This window comes from Rhinolophus sinicus, chromosome 17 (assembly GCF_057876585.1).
Source record: "Rhinolophus sinicus isolate RSI-liver-muscle chromosome 17, RSI-T2T, whole genome shotgun sequence".
In the NCBI taxonomy this organism is placed as follows: domain Eukaryota; kingdom Metazoa; phylum Chordata; class Mammalia; order Chiroptera; family Rhinolophidae; genus Rhinolophus; species Rhinolophus sinicus.
In genome coordinates, this window is record NC_142517.1 from 189,012,158 (window position 1) to 189,034,383 (window position 22,226).

Below are 22,226 nucleotides of genomic sequence, written 5' to 3' on the forward strand. Positions count from 1 at the left end.
TTGGCCCGCGGGCCGCAGTTTGGACACCCCTGTCTTAAAGGAACATGCTGAGGGAAACAGAGATGGCGTGTCATGTCACACAGAAGAGAAGGCTTGTGTGTGACTGCATGAGGACATGCTCATGGGCACATGCTTGTGCATAAAACATGAGGAAAAAAGAAATGCAAGGTCTACACCATGGGGTCCTAATGAACCTCTCTGACCTTTTCCTCTCACACCCACCGTGGGATCCTTTGCTCTCCTCACAAGGGCTGACCTGCTCTCTTCTGCACCTCCCATCTCCTCGCCTTTGTTCACACCATAATCCTGACCAGCTGTCCTCTACTGTGACTCTTTCTGCATCGTCATGTCCTTCGAGGTCCAGCTCCAGTTCCATGACCTCTCACATGCCCTTCCTGACAAGCCAGGCCCAGAAGTCGTCTCCTTCTTCCATCCTCTCAGTCACTCTCATTCATCACAAAAAAAATCCGAACAATAGAGTAAAACAAAGGATCCCTCATTAACATTTCAGTTGACCATCTATTTTGGTCACTACTGGGTGACTTTCTGAGTCTTTGTGAGTATCTGATGCCCTCAGCTAAATGAGCAGTTCTTTAGGCCAGACAAGGTGTCTTCGCACACCTTTAAATCCTTCATAGCACAAGGCCGTGCACAGTGTGCAACCTGATGAACACCTACTGATGTAAATAAGCAGTATCACACAACGTTCAAAGGAAAAATACCACATTAATGATGAGAATATTCTGACATACCAGATTAGAAAGGAAAAATTAACCATAGTTGTCTTTTCACTCAGCACCTCCTATGAAGATAGCAAGACCGTAGATTTAACGTCAGGTAAAGTGTGAAAGTAACTGGAAATGGGTGCTTAAGCCAGACACGGATATTGGAGAATAAGATTCTCATGAGGTACATGCAAAAGAGACCAAGGAAAACCAACAATGGTTCAACAGCAATCAGATATAAAAACATACCGGTATTTCCTTGAGCATCTTCTACCTTATTTGGGGAAGATGGCAGAAGAGACGGCCTGGTGAAGTGAGGGCCCTGAAGAGATGGCAGCTGTGATGGCGGCAGCTGCTGCTGCTGCTGCTGCTGCTGCTGCTGCTGCTGCTGCTGCTGCTGCTGCTGCTGCAAAGGCATGGTTTTGAGGATCACCCTCCAGTCCATTTGGGTAATATCTGACCTTGATCGAGCATGCCCTGGCTTAAAAGTCGACGTCTCATCCAATAAGTCATTCACAGAACGAGGTCTGTCCTTCCGACGCTGACAGACATTGAAAAAATTAAAGGTGGACACTTCCTTTTGTTCCATCCAAGAAAGATTATCTGGGGCTGTCCCTTTCTGGACCATAAACTGTTCTTTGGTAGGGAAGACATTTTGAGCTTTGGTTTCTAAGAGCCTGGTCTTATAGGGGTCCCAAATCATGCCCCCCTTGCCCAGGGAGGCAACATTTCTGATAGCACCGTTGTCCGTTAGGTTACTGAGTACCTCACGCCCCACCAGTTCAGGGACCTCCTGAATCCCATACACCTCCGCTTGCTGCACAGACTTCTCTAGCTTATTATCGAAAGTACTGAAGAAATCCTCAGTAACTTCCAAGGCCGGGCTGATATCATCCACTTCCAGAGCTTCCATGGTGCAGCCTCCAAGAGGCCTGAGCCTCCTAAGCCGGTTCAGGAAAGGGCTTCATGAGCATTCATCCATCCAAGTGGCTTTGGGCAACAGAGTTCTGGGAACAGCTGGAAGCAGCCTTCATTGAGCTGCCTGGAGCAGGCTGAGCACAGGGCAGTGGATATTTTCCCAGTTGTTAAAAGCACTTGCTAGCTGATTATGGCCATTAACAAAGATACTGAGATTATTCTTCGGTGAGATCTCTCTAAAGACCACAGGAAGTGTTTGTCAAAGCAACGCCACAGCAATCCTTAATTTCCTGGAAGAAAATCAACAGAAAAACATTGGCACAGGGTTCATCGTATTCTGTAGCACACAAATCTGCCCAATTACTTCTCATCTTCAAGCTTTTCTCCCCCACTCAAAGGTGGACATGCCTACACAGGAGTTCCACATCATACCCACTTTGTATTAGAATTTACACCCAGCAAGGTGGGATTCTTGATAAGGGGAATTAAGGTCCATAGGTTCTACTTACACAGAGAAGCCTTTGACAGCAGCTGTAAAAAGACTGCCCTGGCAAATCTCTGTGACATGTTGACCTAAAACAGTAAGCAAGAGACTAGGGATTCTGTGACTTGGGCCTGTATCGTGATCCGTCTGAAAGTCATAAATGCATGGGTCTTGTCACAAACCTTGAAAGCACAGATAATTTGTTGGGCAAAGGTGCAAGGGGGCAGTAGAGAGTGAGCATCTGTCCTTTTATTACACCCGAATGTACCTGTGCTTGCACCTCCTAGGTTTAGGTTATGTAATGCCTCGTGGTGACTCTGGACTTGCGAATTCCTCCAGGCATCCTGGGCGATGGCTTCAGGCTCCTTAAAGCTTTGAGGACTGGCCTGAGTACAGGCCCAGCCTTGGGGCTGGGCAGAAAGAATCCCAGCACTAACCCACTCTCTGGAAAATGCTAGATCTCCAAGGCCAGACCACATCGGAGCAGACTGACCATGACGCTGCCCAATATGGTAAATACTAGCCATACACGGCTACTGACATTTCAATGTATTAAAATCAAATACAGCTCCTCAGTCACACTAGCCACACTGCATGGACTCAACAGCCACATCTACCTTTGTATCTTCGCCAAAAACCAAACTAAACAACTAGGCAAGGGATTTTTTTTTCCACTGACTACTTATAAGTAGGTTAAACTAAGCCAATTAGCAACACCTTTGAAAACTGCTGCAAAGGTACACAGATGTGCTTTCTTTTTTAAAACTGCAGAACTTTTATGGTTAGTTAAAATCATTTTTAGCACCTTGGTCTTTATAAACCATTACATTTAAATCAACAGCACCAATCTACATTCTTTAATGTGTATGTAAATAAACTAGTATTGTATATACAGCGCTTTATTTTAAATGTATCAAGGAGGTTTGCAGTTCACAGGAGCTCTGTGGTTAACCTCAGAGAAAGTGATAGTGATGGTGAATTTGCCTACTTTTATATTTTGATATTAATATTTATCATGTTAGCACTCATGAAGAAAGGCACAGATTGATCTGTAGAGGTCAAATTAGTTATAATATTTTTCTAGCTGCAGACGGGGTTTTGGTTTCTGTGTCTCCATGAGCACTGGAGCCTCCTGAATTGTGCAACAGGCTTTTACTACTGTAATTCTGAAACTTGGCATGTTTTTTCAGTTTCATCTTGTATGCCAGAGACTAAGAAAAAGAAATGCATAATAAACCTTAAAACTTTCAGTTCTTTCTTTACCATAATTTCAAATGAACAAAAGTAACAAAACATAAGTTTCCCATTTTATGGAAGAGGCACCAAGGTGCAGAGCATTGAGTTATTCATCTGCGATTACATTATGAATATTCCTTTTCTTACCCAGTGCTTAAAATTCAGTATCAACTTCTTTAATCATAGTAGAGAGAGAGTAAATACCTCCAAAATGATTCTTTCTTTCTTTCTTTCTTTCTTTCTTTCTTTTTTAATCAAATTATCTAGGAGCATACTCTTCCTGCTCTCTGCTAGGGTATTCGCAGACTGGAACTTCTACCCCACACAGTCTAAAACCATAGATTGTCACACAAAGGAGGGACCTCTGCACTCATCCTTTGAACCCCAACCTTTCACAGAAGGGTACACTGAGGCATAGAGAGAGTAAGAGGTCCCACACTTTCGTGTGCATTGCCTCATTTAATCCTCATTAAAGGGCCGTAACAATTCAACTTGAGAACCATTTCAATGCTGTTTAACAACGCATTCTGGAAATCACTCATCTCTCCATCCATTCATTGTTTATTAAGGTCACACCACAGTCAAAACACTAAAGATGGAAAGATGAATTAGACATAGCTCTCGCCCTAAAGAGGGTCACGCTCTATCATGACGTGCCTAAGAAAATGAGTCCAAAAAAACTGCCTTGATAGAGGATGGAAATGATTTCTGGGGGACGGAGGGAGGGGTCAACTGTCCCTGGAGGTGAGGGAGATACCAAGACAGTCTTCAAAAAGAGGTACTCTTTGAACTGAGCCTAGAAAACTTAGAAGATATTTGCCTGGATGGCTTTGAAGAAATTAGGAAGAATAAATGACTTTTGGGTTAGCAAGGGGTTTTTCAAGTTTAGTGCCTATAAGTGAAAACCTCTTACTAGCTTGCCTCATTTACTTTTGAAATTAATTAAAAAGCAACAACATATTTAGACAGGTCAAAATACGAAGAGGGCTTTCCTCTGACAAAGTGAACTGGGTGAAACCAGTGTGCGTGCGTGCAGTGTGGTTTGCCTCAGCACAAAACTGGAAATCAGGAGCTGATCAGAGCTGTGTTCTAAACATGGCCCAGCCATACACTGGCTGGGTGGCTTCCTGCACACCATTGAACAAACTCTGGGGGCCTTCCTCAGCTACCAGAATCCAACAGAATTGCTAACATCAAATTGCTTCACCTATGGATCAGTCACTCAGTAGCTGTGCCTTTGAAAATGTAAACTGCTGTATAATTATGAAGCCTGCCACTTGACCTTCCCCATTCAACAACCACGTGCTCCTGGGTGGCTCTGGAAAGCTTTGTCGGCCCAACAAAAGCAAAGTCAGCAACCAACTATTTGTAATACACTATTTTCAGGCAAACTCAATGACCTATAGATATTTTATCTTATTTCTGTATAGAATACCCCTTCTGTAAAAAAGGGTTCTTTCCCCTATTTAATAGATTGAGAAACCAAGGTCCATTTGTTAGTGTGGTAATAAAAGCTCAACCCCAAGAATCCCATGCCCGCATCAAAAGGTAACAGGATGGAGAATCAGTGCATTGCTATTTTCTAACAAGGAAATCTGCTGTTTACAAGTCATTAGGCAAAGCTAATTACCAGGCTGGATCCCGCAGTCCTCCCACGCAGATATGAGCAATAATACCCGCCCGGCCCACACAGAGATGCCATGTTCTCCCGAGCTGTTTGGTACAAGTGCTGACTTCTCCCACTTGACTAAACGGCTTGTAATCAGAACTGAATGAGAGCTGAGAGGGTGTCTGGGGCCATGTAGTTTTAGAAGCAGCTGGACGACGGCAAAAAAAGGCAACGCTAAGGACACCTAGGATCAACTGCTTCTGCCAATCCCTTTTCAAACCCAAGAACCAAGGGTGATGCCAAGTATGGTCAGCACATGGGAAAACCTTTGGTTAACGTTGCAGTTCACTGAGAATTGTCTAACACTCACATGATGTGAAAGATCCTCCACAAGAGGATCTGACCCTAGAAGACGACATTTCTGGACCATGAGGCTACAAAAGGTAATGATTTTTAGTGGTGCTTTATCACAAACACAAAGAAAGCACGTTGGTGACGTGCAGGTAAGCCACAGCAGCAGGTAAGGAAATGGCGCCCGTGTAGACCTCGTAAGAAGAGCTCAGGGGTCTTTCAGAGAAGGACAGCTAGAAACACAGGTGGAATCCCATTGTCATAGGCCTGGAGGGAACATTAAATGGTTACACTGTATACAAGTTTCAATAAATGAGAAGTCTATTGCCATGCAATACATAAGGAGTACAACATTTCTAGGAGTAACAGATACTCATAGAAACTTTGGAAAATACTGACAAATATGGAAAATAAAAATCAGTCATGATCTTATAATTCAGAGGAAATAAATCAATAGGTGTGTTTCTGTCCAATATTTAATTGGAATCAGATTATATACACAGTTGGGGCGCACCATTTAAATGTACGCTCAAAAAGCAAATACCAGTGAACACTTGCGTTGAAAAAACAAAATGTCCCAGAGTGTGGGACACTGTGACACTTATACCTTACGACCTGGCACAAGTGAACTTTTCATCTAATAGCTATGCCCGGACCTCCTCCTTACACATCCACCAGTGTTCTTCAAATCCTGAGCCTCCTCAAACATTTCCTCCCCGCGTTCAGAGGCACCACCCTCTCTTGGTTTTCCTCTCATTTCTACCTTCTTGTTCTCAGTCTCCATCTTCCTCCTTTCCCTACTCGTCACCTCATCAAATGGGGGCATTGCCTGAGCTCTCCTCTCCGACCACAGCTACATGTTCTCCTTGGGTCGCTTTATCCACTCTTGTGGCTTCAATAATGCCTCTCTGTTCAAGCCTCCCAAATTTCTACCTTCAGTCTCAATCTCAGGCCTGACGTCTGATCCTTCACTCCCAACTACTTGTAGGAGATTTCTACCTGGCACATCTCATGGCAAAGTTAAGCTCAATTGGTCTGAAATCACACTCAGTTACTCATTCAATAAATATTTGCTGAGTGCTCTTTATGTGCTGGATACAGTTCTAGGCACTAGGGAGACAGTACCAAATAAAATCCTTCAGTGAAGCTTCCATTGACCACGAGGTTCAATTCTTTAACCTGACATTCTAGGCCTTTTACAATCTTAGCCTAACTTGCCTGTCCAACTTCCCCCTTCTCTTCCATACACGCTCTTTTCCTCCAAACTGGAATGCTACGTATATTGCTCAAATGTTATGCTTTCCCAACTCCAAGACTTTGCTCACAGTTATTTCTGAATACCTCTCCCCACCTCTACCTACTGAAATTCTATCCACTTTTCAAGCTTGAATGATACTTCTTCCATGTGCTTTCTTTGAGCCGTGATCCTAAAATGGTCTGTTCTCTCCTTAAACATGGACAGACATCCATGTCTTTGGTAAAGACCCCAAAACATACATTGCATGCTGCTTGTTCTTTCTGAAATGATGACAATAATAATTACTGTAGAATTTATCAAAAGCCTATTTTGTGCCAGGAACATTTCTTGGTACTTTATATCTCAAAATCTCATGATGTATAATGTGGGTACTATTATTCCCATTTTACAGATGAGGAAATGGAGGCTCAAAGATATGTAACTTGCCTGAAGTCACACGACTACCCTACTGGACTTACAGCAACTTGAGAGCAGTGATTCCACCCTACTCCATTTTTATAACCCCCACTGGGCCTAGAACTATGGCTCGTACACAATGGGCACTTAGTAAATACTTGTTGAATGAACAGCTGAATAAAGAGTATGTTTGCAAAGCACTGACACCTGTAAATATAAATACCACTCTGGTTTTCTGGAAAAGTATGTTTGAATTCATTACAAGCTCGTTGAAGTAAAATGTGACATGCTTTCCAAAAACACTATGTTGACTTGAGCTTTTAAAATTTTTCTTGGTAGAGAAAGCTTCTAAGCTATTGAAACCAGGTTTAAAAATAACATGGCAAAGGTCAGGTAGCTAAGACCTCACTCAGACCTTTTATAGAAACAAAAGCACCTATGCAGCAGTTGGGGATTATTTTGTGAACCACTCCAAATCAGTAGCTTGGCTGATCTCATTTTCCAGTGACTTAGAGCTCAAGCTTTTCCTAATACCAGTAAGGAGATATTCCTTTGAAATACCCTCAAGCAATCAATTTAAAGCATTTTTCAGTACAACTCTGTACTTGTTTATTGTTTGCCACTTGCAAAATCGTTGAGACATTTGATGCCCCAAGATGTTTTCCCAGAAACCAAACTAAATATAAGCAGGGCACTTCAAATCTCAGATTGCTTTGTTACTGAAGGCAGTAATGTTATTATGGCCCTATGTCAACCATGGGATAGAAGAGCCAAGGCTCCAGCTTGGGAAGCCCATTCCATAAAACCACCAGAGTGCCAATGTGTTCTGCTTTTAGAAACAAAACAGACAGACACAAATTTCAGTTATGGAAGTGTCGAAAAATGCAGACTCCGTGTTTTCCATTTCTCTTGACCTTTATGGCAGGGAATAGTAATTAAAAAAGAAACCAAAGAACCATTCAAGTTATCTTCATCGTAGGACTGAGATGAAGAAGGTGAAAACCTCCATCATAAAAACCACATGTTGCTAGTCAGCCTCCAGCTGCACCAGGAGTAACTGATGAGTGCATGTGGGTGCCACCCAAGTGAAGCCAGCTGGTGTGGGCTGAATATGAGACAGACCGCAACAACAACGTAATAACCACCCCAAAAAGCTACACTGAGACCCACATATATGCAAGACACCCAAAAAGAGCTGGGGAAGTAGCTTTAGATTTAAAGATCAACAGCTGTTAGAATTATTTCGAATCTTCTCCTTGAGCCTGAGTAATGGCGGCTGTGTTTCCAAACCCAATATAGGACTGAATGTCATCCAATTTTCTCACATAACCCGTCAAATTCAGTTAACCTGAGCAAAAATCATTTGGCTTTACTGAGAATAATCATCTTCACGTGCATGGCTTAGAGTATAGTTTACAAAGTGCTTGATAAGCTTCTTGATAAATACATGTAGCAATCTCAACAGAGAGAGGGGAATAACGTAGCAGGACTATTTTAAAGATGATGAAAGAGAGACCAAGACGACTCATCTATTATCAGTTGAAGTCCCCATGAGGCAGGAAAAAAAAGTTTCTGGAATCCCTGTCTAATTACTGAGTCCTGTGTGCCACCCAAATTCTACCTTTTAAATCACCTTAAATCGCTCAGGGGCCCTAGTGTTAGAAGGACCATAAACAAGGGGTAAATAGGTTGAATCCAATCCATGAGCTCCCCAGTTTTGAGTTTATTCAATGAGCAGAGGTGTGGCAATGGGAAGAACAGAAGTTTCTGACACCATGGAAGGGTTCATGCGCCAGCACTGCCTTCTAAGCTGAATGACTTCCAGCGAGCCAGCCTGACCCAGGGCTTCTGGGCCCTCCTAATCTGCAAATGGAAATCCTGACCCCACCTCCCTTAGAGAGTTGGGAAGCACAAATGTGGATAAAGTATGTGAAAGTTCTTTGCAAAATCAAAAACAATTCCTATTCCTATTAGAAGCTCTCTGATTCCTTACCACACAGCCATTGACACTCAACAAGCATTTTATAAGAGGATGAACCCAGTACCCAAACACTGCATTAGATGCTAGGAAAACAAAACAGCTCCTGCCCTCAAAGAATGTAATAGCTAGTGGGAAAACAACAAAAAAACAAGTGTAAAAAGGTGCTTTAACAGAAGTACAAAAAAGGTGCTATGGGAGCATAAACCAGGAATCATTACTAATCAAGGGACAACAAAGGGTCTTAAGTGACAGAATACAATTAAATGCCATAACAACATGTATACAAAGATGACTTCAGCTGAAAGAAACCAAAGACAACAGAAACAAACATATGAAGAAAACCAATCATACCTGCCCTAGAAATGATGCTGCCTCCGGCATGAAGCTCTCAGCATAGAGTAACAGCTTCAAAGGTCCCTCCAAAGAGGGAGCTTTAAGTGAACTAACAAGTGCTTAGATGGAAGGCAAGAGTGCAAAGGGCTTCTTCACGAGCTGTGCACGCCTTTCTGACCCACAGAACACCTGGTCAATAGAAGGCCTTTCCTCAGTGGCTGGGATGTCCTGGGAAATGAATAATAGCCTCACTTCCTGTTGATGTTAATTCCTTAGGTCACTGCAGCTGATACCACTTTAACCTTCAGAGCAACAGCCAGTGTATGGGTTAGCATGTAGGTATTTACAAAACTGGTTCCTACGGGCATTTAGGGTGAATGTACAGGAGAGGTAATTAACTGATTTTTTTCTTTCTCTGTTACACTTGAAACTGCTAAAAAGTGAGCCTGGGTCTTTGTTAAATGGCAGCTGGAGAGTACCGACCCATGATTAGATCTAAGCAAAAGGCAACTCACTTCTTATTTGAAAGGGCAGACATACTTGATGGTGATGGGCTGCATCCGGGAACCCTCCCTCCCTTTTGGACTTAATCTGTGACAACAACCTTGGCTACCAAGCAGCCTCTTACCAATTCTGTCAGGAAACAAGCGAAGCTGCCAAAGGCAGACAAAACATTATCTTTGAGCCTCAAAGATGAGGACAAGGTAAGGCAAAATAGCAGATGAGTCTTTGTTATTCTACTATGGACAGCATGGAGGCCAGAGCATCTGACAATCATACAGGACAAAGGAAGAGTTTACAAAGTGTGAAGGAGAAGAACAATATAGGAATTATATTTTTGTCTCCAAATCTGGGTTTAAATTTCTTTTATTATGAACTATTATTAGTATGGAATGGATTTTTACAAAACAAGTCTGCAACATGTATACATTCTGGAGTTGAACTCTGAACTGATTGGCCCATATTTCTTTGACTGTTTTGAGCTGACAGTAGGATGACAATTGGGACTTATATAGTTGCCCAGCATTGGGGACTACTACTATTATACTCAACTCTAAAACTGTCCTTCAGAGGACTCCTTCAATTGAATAGACACATGTTAAGTGGGGAATGATGTGTTTAATAAAATGTTTAAAAAGAAAATAAAGATAGCTCTTATAACTCCTAAGCCAAGACCAAGATTAAAGAGTCATAGCTAATAATTATTGAGTACTCAAGGGTTAAGCCCTTTATCCGCAGTATGTTGCTGCATCCTCACAACAATCCTATCAGGGAGCAGTTATTATTATTACCACTTTACAGATAAGGAAATTGAGATTTAACAAAATGAAGTACCTTGTCCAAGGTAATATGGCCAGTAAATGAGTGGAAACAAGGCTCTGAGATGCACATGCAGTCCTGTGTGACAATTAATAGCAAAGTAATTACTTTGACCTACTATCGCTCAGATTTTACACACATCGTGCTTTGCATTTTAGTGTCAAACACCAGCAACTTTAACGAATATTTATTTTTAAATCTTTCGGTTTATTAATCCCACAAGTTGGAAAGTTAATTGCTAAAAGTCATCTTTACACCCAGGGAAATAGTTTATACTTAATTTACCAAAAAAAAAATCACCTCTGTAATACTTCTGTGTCACTGTAGTTCTCTAAGGGAATGGAGGACGAGAGGTCCCTGAACAAGCAGAATAAAAGGCTGTTCTCTAACTAAATAACTAACCTCAATTCTCTTAGTGACCTTGGACACAATACTTGGAATGTCTGCAAGGGTATAATAACTGTGACTTCGTTTAGGCCAAACAAGTGCTTTTGCAAATGTTTACATTGTCCTAATTGCCCAAACCTTTTACTAATGTTTCCCTAAGACATCATTTTTCATTTAGCCAATAAATAGAAACACTTGTAAAAACGTTTGCTTTAAAAAAGAAACCTGGAAATAAGTGTTTGTGTGGAAAGAATTAAAAGAAGTATTTTCAAATTAGATGTGACTATAGAAAATTCCAATACATTTTAACTATTAAGGCATGTCCAAATAAATTGCCTCCTTCTAAAACCAACTTAACTTTTTTTTGTAGGGGTGATGGGGAGACAAATATCGATGCATGTGGGGTTCAAACAAAATAAAGTTGGCCCACAACCTTCAGTTGTATTTCTTAAATGTATTAAAAGATGAGCTACACCCAGGGTTTCATATGACCACACTACCGTGAAAATACAGACATCATATCTAACCTTTCAGTGAAGGGCAATTACTTTTGGATCACAAGATCTGGAATTAGAAGACCTGACTTTGAACCTTCCATGCACTACTAGCAGACGTGTAATTCTGGGCAAGTCATCGGAACCTGCATTTCAGTTACTTCGATGTAGGTCAAATAAGGATACCTGTGCTACCTCCTTCAAAGTTGTTTTGGAGGGTAAATTAAATGACATAATGTAGTACTTTGTAAACTCCAAAGCAGGGTACAAGATGCCAATAGGAGTCGTCATCGTCGTATGGGACCAGAGGAAGGGTCACCCACCACATTCTCTTTCATCTTCTCCCATTATAAACCAACAAACTGGTGGAGAGAGTGGTGACAGCAATTAGTTTAAGAAGCTCTGAGATAAGGTTTTAATGTACAGGGTTCCGCCTGTACTGTTCAAGGCAGCATGAGCTGCTTGCTATGCATCAGCTTTTCTGCTGGTCTTGGAGTGAAGGGATTCAGTAGTGAAGATGCGGGATGATTCAAAAGGAGTATCTCTTCTCCAAGAAGAAAAAAATAAACAAGTAAAACCTTTCCTTGACCCCCTAAGTTCTTCTACAGCTAGGCTATTTCTCCCTCCTCCCTTTTTCGTCCAAGTTTCTTGAAGAAATTTGTTCGTTATGCTTCCTGATTCCATCTCTCACCACCCATTCACTCTCCCCACAGAAGCAACCTGCTTCTGTCCCAGCTGAAACTGCACAGGCAGAGGTCACCATCAATTTCCTTGTTGCTAAACCCAGGAGACTTTACACTCCCCACCTGACTGACCTCTCAGTATTAGACCTATGGAACACCCACTCTTTCCATTGCTCTCATGATTTCCCTGACGCAATCTTTTTGGTATTTCTCGTTTATCTCTAAATGCCCCTTTCAGCCCCCTGTATAGACTCCCCTTCCTATGTGCATATCATAAATATAGGCGTATTCCTCCATTTCCCCCATAACCCTCTGCCTGAGTGATCTTCATTCCTGCGGTTTCAGCTACAATCCATGAAGTGGGTAAGTAACAGATTGTTCTCCTGAGCTCTAGACTAACCAATGCAACTGCCTTTTGGATGTTCCCTAACTTGTAACAGGCACAAATCCAAACTCCTCATCTTCCTGTCAACCTGCCCCTCTTCCTGGCATTCTCCATACAGTGAAGGATGTCATCCGCATGGGAAAGTTAAACATCATCCTTGGCTGTTCTGGCTTCTCCACCCACAATCACTTCAAATCAGCAAGTCATACTGATCCTGCCTCTACAAGATCTACTTGTTTAATCAATGAATCCCAAGGGTGGAAGAGAAGTTGTTCTGGAAAAGCTAAAGTGCTAATAAAAAATGGGTCAAGAAAACATGGGAGATCATTTAGCTAATTTCCTGGAGCATGAAAACTGCTGCTTACATTTCTGATGTTTTCTAACCTGTAATACATGTTCTCTGTTCTGTGACTTTAAATCTAAATTTGTAATCACAGCTACAGACTACCAGGTGAAGTGGATATTTAGCAATTTCCCAGTTAGATAAATGTCCAAAATTACACTGGATAAGGCAGAACAGGGCAGCTTTAGTTTGTGCTGAATTATAAATTGGTTACACTAATCAAGATAACTGAACAAATAAATCTCTACCACACTCATAAATCTGGCATATAACCAGGGAATCCAATCTGAAACACGTATCTCAAATTAACAGTTAATGAGTATCTGAAAAACAAACAGAATGTTAATGAAAATAGCATGCCTGACATCTCAATGCAATGGCCTCAATATTTTGACTTTGGTGTTTGCTCATAACTCATGTTGCCATCAAGATTAATTACACTCACAGACCAAATAAAGTTCTTACCTTATTGTTAGTGTGAAGGTAAATTTTGTGGGCTCTTTATTGTCTGTCTAGTAATATCTACAGTAGCCGATGAAATACAGCCAACAATGCATGGAATTTACTACTGGTGGTCATTTTTATCACATTATCACTCACTGCTGAGTCCTCTGATTTAGCTTACACCAGAAGTGCCAAGCTAGAGTACAATTTGCCTATTTATGAACCAAATACAAAATCCACCCTAAAAGAAAAAGGGAAATGAAAAAAGCAATTCCTCGCTAGATATCCCTCCATATGGTTTCTTTTAAGGGGTTAACATTTCTCTTGAAGAAAACCACCCTTTGGCTAGCAGCCAATGAGGCAACAGATACTTTCCGTATTTTTCTATAGGTGTGAGAGCATAGGGTAAAGTGAAAACAGGAAAAGGAGGCAGTGAAATAAATGAAGGAGTAGCAGCGGTCTCGTGCTCCTGGAAACAGTCTAAAGATGGAGTATGTTAAAAAAAAAATCCGCTCAAAATGATCTAACACTTTCCAGGTTTCTATTAAAATCAGGTCTTCTGAAACTAGTAATTAAAGTAGCACCATTTACCCGCCTGCTTCTTAATATGTAAATGTATGACTTGAATTCAAGTACTAGGCTACATACAACATTAAACTGAGCATAATAGAGTATATCAAGTTTCTGATAAATATTCAATAAATATTAGCTTTGGATGTTTTTTAATGCAGATGTTACTGGCCTAGGTACAGCTTGGTTTTCCTAGTCATCGCATGCAGGGTTTTTTGTTTGTGTTTATTTTGTCTTGTTTTTGCCAATGGTTGCATATTCATCATACATAGTTCTTTATTTTCCACTTGTATAATTAATGTAGGTCTACAGCCCAAAGCCTAAATTCTATCAATCTATAAGAGAGACTTTTAATAAAAATTCAACCATGTGCCTTCTTTTTCTATTATCTAAGGATGCCATTCAGCGTTCCTTCTACCACAAAGCTTTCACTGATTACCCCATCGAGAAACAAGTTATCCAACTTTATTCTCAACCTTTCCAACAATATTTATCATTTCCTATCTCATAGTTTTCCTTTAAAAAATCACTTTCTGCCACATATTTAACATATTTATGGGTTTTTGTTTTCTCCATTATTTGACTGGACAATGTTTTAGATTCATTGTATTCCCCAGTGTGCAGACTTAACAGCTTTCAAAATAATGTTTATTGACCATTGTGATTATCAACGACTATTACATGTGCATTGTTCAACATTTTGAAAATACAGAACAGTATAAAAGGGAAAATAAACAATGCTCCATTGGGGAAAAAAAATCACTGCCCCATTTTGGCCCTTTTGGCCCCTTTCCTATGTAAGTAGATCTTTCTGAGCTTTTTTAAACATAGTTGAGAACATACTGCAGATACAGTTCTCTATTCTATTTTTCCCCCACTTAGCAATAATTGGTAAACATCTTTCCCCAGTTAAAAATTCTTCATAAATATCCTTTTAAATGTCTGTATCACACCTTATCATTTTATGATACCATAATTTATTTAAACTGCTCCCCTGTTCTTGGGCATTTAGATCATTGCCAATATTTGACTTTTCCAACCAAAACCATTTTAAACATTTGTGAACATTAACTTTAAAATGTTTCTCATAAATTCCTTTGGGTAAATTGCTAGAAGTGGAATTACTGGATCAAGGGGTAGGAGCATTAGTGAGATTTTTTTTCATATATTCAGCAAACGAGCTTTTCAGAAAGGTTATAATATTTGCATACCCCTCACAGCATCTGAGAGTGTCTGCTCCACTGCACACTAACTGATGTTATAATTTTTTTTTAAATCTATGCAAATTTGAGAGCAGGAAAAATGATACCTTGCTGTTGCTTCAATTTCTTTTATTTGATTAATGGTAAGAGAATGCATTTTCCTAGGTCTATTAGCCATTTCATTTTCTCTTCTATGTTTAGTCTGTTCCTGTCTTTTGCCTATTTTTCTGTTGGAGTCTGTATTCGTTTTCTATTGCTACATAACTTATTTCCACAAACTCAGCAACACCCATTTTGTATTTCACAATTCTGAAGGTCTAAGTCTGGGTAGCGTTGGCTGGGTTCTCTGCTCAGTGTCTCTTTAACAAGGTTGAAATCAAGGCGTGGGCCAGGCCTCTTAACTAAAGGCTCTGCTAAAGAATCCAGTTCTAAGCTCATTCAGTTTGTTGGCAGATCCAGTTCCCTGTGCCCTAGGTCTAAGGTTCCGGTTTCCAAGAGGGGCCACCTCAGTGACTCTAGGCCTCCATCATTTCTCAAGGTTGCCGCCATTCCTTCTAAGTGTCCCTTCCATCTTCAAAACAGCAACAGCACCTTCAGTCCTTCTCAGGCTTCAAATCTCTCTGATTTCCCCAGCCGGAGAAAAAGCCCCACTTTTATGGGCTCTTGTGATTAGATGAGGCCAACCCAGATAGTTTCCCCCATCTTAAATTTAACTGTGCCATATTATAACATAATCAAGGGATATTTCATCACGTTTACAGGTTCCAGGGATGAGGGCATGCAATCTTGGTGTAGGGGCATTTTTAGAATTGTGCCTGCCATAGACTCTTAGGCGTTTTTATAATTTGTTTGTGTTCTTTATGATGTCTCGCATGAATTCTTGCATGAATTTACCACATAAATGAATCTTACTAATGAATGCCAGAAGTTGCATATTCACAGAGGCAAAAGCAACTATGGATGGGGCTGTTGTGTGCTAATAAAGATTCTGAATACGTAACTTGGCTAACACCAATACTTTTAAAATTTTTAATTGTGGGAAAATACACATTATAGAAAATTTTTAATTGTGGGAAAATACACATTATAGAAAATTGACCATCTTAACCATTTTTTAAGTGCACAGTTCAGTGCCATTAAGTACATTCACACTATTTATGCAACCAATCTCTAGCACTCTTCATCTTGCAAAACTCTATACCCATTTAACAACTGTCCATTTTGCCCCTCCCCCCAGCTGCTGGCAACTACCACTTTACTTTCAACACTGGTATATTTTTATTGTATGTATTTATTAACAAAAATGCACATAGACAGCAATTACTACATTCATTGTCTAAGCACTTTAAAAATATTAACTCATTTAATCCTCACAACAAACCTATGAGATCACTACTGTTATTATCCTCAGTCTACAGATTAAGGAACATAGCAAGTAAACTTTCCAAGGTTATGCCATAGAAAGTGGCCAAGAAGAAATTCAAACCCAGTCTGGCTTTCAAGTTCTTGCTATGAACTGGAAAAATATTTATTGTAAAGACAAACTCATCAGGCATTAATAGCATTTCCTTGATGTGCATGATTTTAAAACACTTCTCGAGTGTTTTCCTTCCAAAAAAATACATTAATAAATAAAATACTTCTCTATGTGCAATTTAACCTAATATTCTTCTACTGACTAAAAGTTAACTATATAACCAAGGTGACACAAATCTACTGACCTTTTAAGCCAATTATGGCATGAAGGCATCTTTATGAAGTTAATGAAAAAAAAGTGCCTTGTATTTCATTTTAGGTACACCAATTATAACTTATATGTGGTATTTAATAACAAAATATCTTATGAATGAATACAAATCACAATTCACTGTGACTACTAAAATTAAAATATTAAAGAAAAAATCCACCTTGGGCAAGTTCCTTAATCTTTCTATGCCTCAGTTTCTGCATATATAAACTGGGGTAATAATGATAAGGATCATAAGAATATTGTGAGGATTAAAGAGTAAAGATATATAGAAAAAAAAACCCAGGTGTTTCTCTTTTCCAAGGAGGAAAAAACTTCCAAGTTTACAACAGCATAGCTCAATCTCAGTTTAACCTGGTCAATTCATACCGGTCCTGTTTTGCAAGCCATGAATCTAGATCAGTCTTAATTTGTCTTTCATTTTGTGTATCTCAGTAGTAACATTTTATTTGAGCAGCGGCTCAGAAATTTCCTTATCCTGATTTTTTAAGCTTAGTAATCCTCTCAGAAGAGCAAATCATGCTTGTCATGAGTCACACTGTGTCATTAACTATACATTAAAAATGAGCGGAGTCAACAGAAGGAACAATACTTGTTTCTTTGGGAGCTCCGCTTGACGTTAACAGCTCTGCTGAGGTTTGGTTTCTAGGACCCGGGGGAGGAAGCCGGAGCCAGGAGGATGGGGGTAATAAAAACAACGCACAGACCAGGATCGGCTATTTCCACTGCTTTCTACTTATATACCTGATTCATAAAAAATAAGCAGACACGGCATCATGTAATCTCCCCTCACCCATTATCCACTGCAACGTAGTGCATTCTCCAGAATGAAATAAAAAAAGAGCATGGAAGAAACAGCAAATTCACCGCTACCCCAGGGAGCTTCTCGGATATTTACAAAGCTGTCATCCGCAAACCCTTCCCCCAGGGGTCAGCCAGGCAGCACAGAAGCAGGCAGATGCTCACCTGGCTGCGGCTGCTTCTTTCCTTTCACCTGCGAGGCCTGCAGGCTACTCCTGGCTGGGGCTTGGCTTCGGTAACCCGCCCGCCTTACCCTGACAGCCCGTCTGGCCGCAGACCTTCTCCGCCCGGCTCTCTGTTTACAAGCGGTTCTCGCGGTCCCACACTTAAATGCTTCCCCACAGTAGCCCGGGAAGCGAGACACACACACACAAGGTTCCAGGCCGTGAAGATGCCTTCCCTGCCGGAGGACTAAGCGACTAGGCAGGGCCTTCTGACCGCACCCACCAGGCCACATTATCTCTTTGTTTTCTTGTACACATTTTTTATTATACACATTTTGAAAACAATGGCGTGTGCCGCAGTCTCCTCATTGCTCTTCCCAATGCCCAGATGATGTTTGAAATTGGAAAATTTCACTTGGAATGTACCAGGGACTGGACCCCTTTTTAGCAGCTCCCTTGTCTAAGAGAATTACTCAGATAAGATTTTTGAAAATAGAACTATTGGAACCTGGAGATTGCTTCTCATTTCAGGTTTGGAGTTGCAATGAAAATCAATTTTCACTGCCTTTTCACGTTGCAGGCTGCAGGTTGAAAGGGGATGGTTTTGAGGGGTAGTCTTCAACCCTTGTTGGGATTCCAAGCTACACAAATACTGGCGGGTGACCTGGGGCCTCTTTAGAGACCCCATCTGGCCCCATCCCACGTTAAACAAAAACCTGTGATGAAATGCATTCATCACACTGTACCAAGTTCATCTATATGCTCATCTTCCAGACCAGTGATTCTCAAACTTCAGTATGTAACAGCATCTCCTAGAACAGTGCTTCTCAAATTTGAATGTGACTTTGGCCAGTTTGCAAGAGGATGGTAGTCAGGCTGGAAAACCTTATTTGAAGTTTCCCACCTTTTTCTCCATCCTATCACACTTCTTAGCCATTTTCTCAATTTGTAATTACACAATTTATTCACCTGTTTTATTGGCTTCTTCAACCTCACTCCAGCCTCACCTATAAATTCCCTGAGGGCAGGAACTCTTTCGGTTTCACTCACTACCACATAATAGGCACAAAGCACATTGCCCAACCTACTACAAATGTTTGAATGAATGAAGAAATGGATGAAAAAAAAATGTCAAGAGACCAGAAAAAGCAACATGATGGGAATCGAAAAATCTGATTACCTCTCCCCCTTAAAGATTAATAAGAAAATCTTTAACTGAAAAATATATATACTTTGGTGGGTGTTCAGAGTTTAAGGACATTAAAAAAAAAAGACTGCAATTTAAGATACATTTCTTGTTCCCTGAGCATGTCATGTTCTCTTTTGCCTCAGGACTTTGGTACATGTGGGTTTCTCTGATGAGAGCTCTCACCCCTGCTCCATCCCTTTAGCCTGGCCAACTTTTCTTTGCTCTTTAAGAAGCAAGTGCCATTACACCTCCCTTGGAGACCCCTGACAGAGGAAGCTGTTCCTTTTATGCATGCTCAGAGGAACTCACATGTTCCTCTTTAAATGCATTCATCACACTGTGCTCAGAGGAACTCACATGTTCCTCTTTAAATGCATTCATCACACTGTACCAAATTCATCTATATGCTCATCTTCCAGACCAGTGATTCTCAAACTTCAGTATGTAACAAAATCTCCCAGAACAGTGCTTCTCAAATTTGAATGTATGGGGATCTCATTAAAATGCAGACTATGATTCAGGAGGTCTGTGGTGGGGCCCCTTAATGAACTCCCAGGTGATACCATATTTTGAGCATTACAGGTCTTGGATGTTTGTTTCAAATGCAAATTCCTGGGTCACACACAGCACAGGTTTTTATTCTGAAGGTCTACAATAGAGTACCGAATTCTGTGATTTTAACAAGTGCCTTAAAATGCTATCAATATAGGTGATGTTAAACAAAAACCTTTGAGACTGAAAGCTGTCCTGAAAGAAAGGGTTTATTGAGCTATGTACTAGCCAGAGAAAGGACCAGGTCCTGAGGCATGCAGTCTAAACCATCAGCAGCAGGGCTAGATGGAGAACACAAACATGTCCACCGTCCTGAGGTTGACAGGTCTCTTGTATACAATGAATTTGAGGAAGAAAGATGTAAGTTGTTTTGAAAGAATTTACATTGGCTATAGATAAAGGGGCAGGAAAAGGTGAAGCATGTTCTGGGATAAGTGAATAGTCCATAAGGTAGAATTATTTGTCTCTGGATAGGTGGTGAGCAATAATCTGGAAAGTACATGAGTAAGCAAGATGGGTGGCATCTGGTGGTCGGCTATTCTTTCTAGATAATTGCCCAAAATAGCTGCCTGGAAGTTGATTCACAGTTTCAATATACATTCAGGAATGTAGGTAGTGTTTTGTTAGTGCAGCCCTAGGCTGCTAACTGATTAAATTGCCTTGTCTCTTCCTCCCACCCTCCAGCCTGATGTAATTTAATTTAGGACATCTCAGAATTTTTTTCTTATCAGTGATCAGTGGACCACCCTTTGAGAAAAACTATACGTCTATGCAGTTTGAGGGCAGAGCTCATGCTTTGACATTGTTTTTCCAACGTGCATTAAGAAAAGTGTCTGGCACATAAAATGCATTAAAAAGCTACATTTGCAGAATGAGTGAATTTACTTACTATCACTAATACAGATCCTTGGCATAGAACCAAGGAGGTGATACCAGAAAAGAGATAAAAAGTCAAAGGCTGAGAACAATTTCAGCTGGGCAGCTGCTGGCTCACAAGCCTCCATGTGGTCAGCAGGGGACATTTTTATCCTCTAAACTGAAAATATTTAAGTTCATGTGTCCATTCAAAAGGCTAACAGCAGCCCTACCATCTTTTTTTTTTTTTTTTAATGGACTTTAATTTTATAGAGTAGTTTTAGGTTCACAGCAAAATTGAGCAGAATGCATAGAGTTCCCACTGCCCCTTGCCCCCACACATGTACAGCCTCCCCCTCTATCACCACTATGCACCATGGTGATACATTTGTTACAGTAAATGAACCTACACTGACACATCAATATTACCCCCAAATCCATAGGGCCACCTATCCATTTACACCTCTCAGATCTAAGAGTTACACTACCAATTAAATCCGCTTACTCAAGGTAGTTTGTGTTGTTTTCTGTCACTTACTACTGAAAGCATCTTGACTAACATTCCACCTTTCCAGACTTATCTCCCACTTACTGATTTCCTCCTACTCTATCAGCCAGACTCACATTTTTTACCACTCCTGAATACTCTTCCTTACCCATTATTCTGCTTTAGGCTCCCCACTATATCTCTTTCTGCATCCCCCAAAGGGCAGAGACCTTGTCTTTTTCATCTATGCATTTTCCACAACACTAACTATGGTTCCTAGTAAATGATCCCAATAAATGTGCATTAAAACAAAATGAAATGCCAAATGACATGTAAAGAGATTTTATTATTACATCCCTTCATTAATTTTTTTTCCTTTTAGCCTTCATTTACTAAAGTAATGGTCAATCCAGGATTCAACAAAGCAATGCTGTCTGCCAAGAAATAAAACAAGTCTCACCAAAAAAAATGTTTAAACTTAATCAGAAAAAATTTGGTGCTATTTATAGCTTAACATTTACAAGCCAAGTATCACTCACTCCATCTCCCCAAATATTCCCAAGTAAAGATGATTCAGATATTCATTCATCTATGTATTCGTAGAGAGAGCAATATAATTTGTCTCCTTAAGTAAGTTAAAAGCATTTGAGATGTAGAATACTAAAGTCGTAAATGGAGTCACTTGTTGAAAGTACAAATGAAACTGCTCTTCAGCTGTAGGCACCCAAAAGGCCGTACACTTGTTAAAATATTAAGACAGTTCAATATAGTTGGTAACTAGTTTCTGTTTCTTTGTCCCAAGCCTCTTTCCAAGGAACCCCTGCCCCACCCATTGTAAGATCCAGCGCCCAAAGGATTAATACCTGACTCTGTCTCGCTGGGAGGGTATCTACAGGACCCTACTCTTGCATTAGGACCAGAATTCTTTCTGATTAGTTCATAATCAGGCCACGCATGTGTTTAAGTCTTTTGACTATCACTCCTACACCCAGAAAAAAAAAGAGAGAAAAGCCTTTAGCAAAGCAAAATATTCAATAATTTCCCACCCTACCACCACATACTATGTCTTTTTTAACCAGAAAGATCAAGAATAAATGATAAGATCTGGCTGGTGAGCTCAGTTGGTTAGAGCATGGTGCTGATAACACCACGGTTGCTGGATCCCCGCATGGGCCACTGTGAGCTGCGCCCTCCTAAAAAAAAGTCGCTTACAGAAAATCTTCTTTAGTTGGGCAATTTGAACGTGGTTGTTTTAGTCATTCAACAAGCATGTACTACAGGGATTTATTGTTCTGTAGGTAAGAGATTCAAG

At 40.5% G+C, this 22,226-nt stretch overlaps 1 protein-coding gene across 5 annotated transcripts in view; it reads right to left on the minus strand.

The window, feature by feature from the left end:
* PLEKHM3 (pleckstrin homology domain containing M3) overlaps positions 1-17,989 on the minus strand; it is a 169,240-nt gene extending 151,251 nt beyond the window's left edge. For 4 of the 5 annotated variants that reach the window (XM_019726927.3, XM_074312178.2, XM_074312173.2 and 1 more), the window contains exons 1-2: positions 17,833-17,989; positions 975-1,933 (exon numbers count right to left, since the gene is read on the minus strand). In XM_019726927.3, the coding sequence (XP_019582486.3) occupies positions 975-1,638 (664 nt within the window). In that variant the 5' untranslated portion in view covers positions 1,639-1,933; positions 17,833-17,989. The remainder of the gene's footprint in view (positions 1-974; positions 1,934-17,832) is intronic. The other variant, XM_019726928.3, reaches the window with a different exon arrangement.
* Between the last annotated feature and the right edge of the window lie 4,237 nt (positions 17,990-22,226).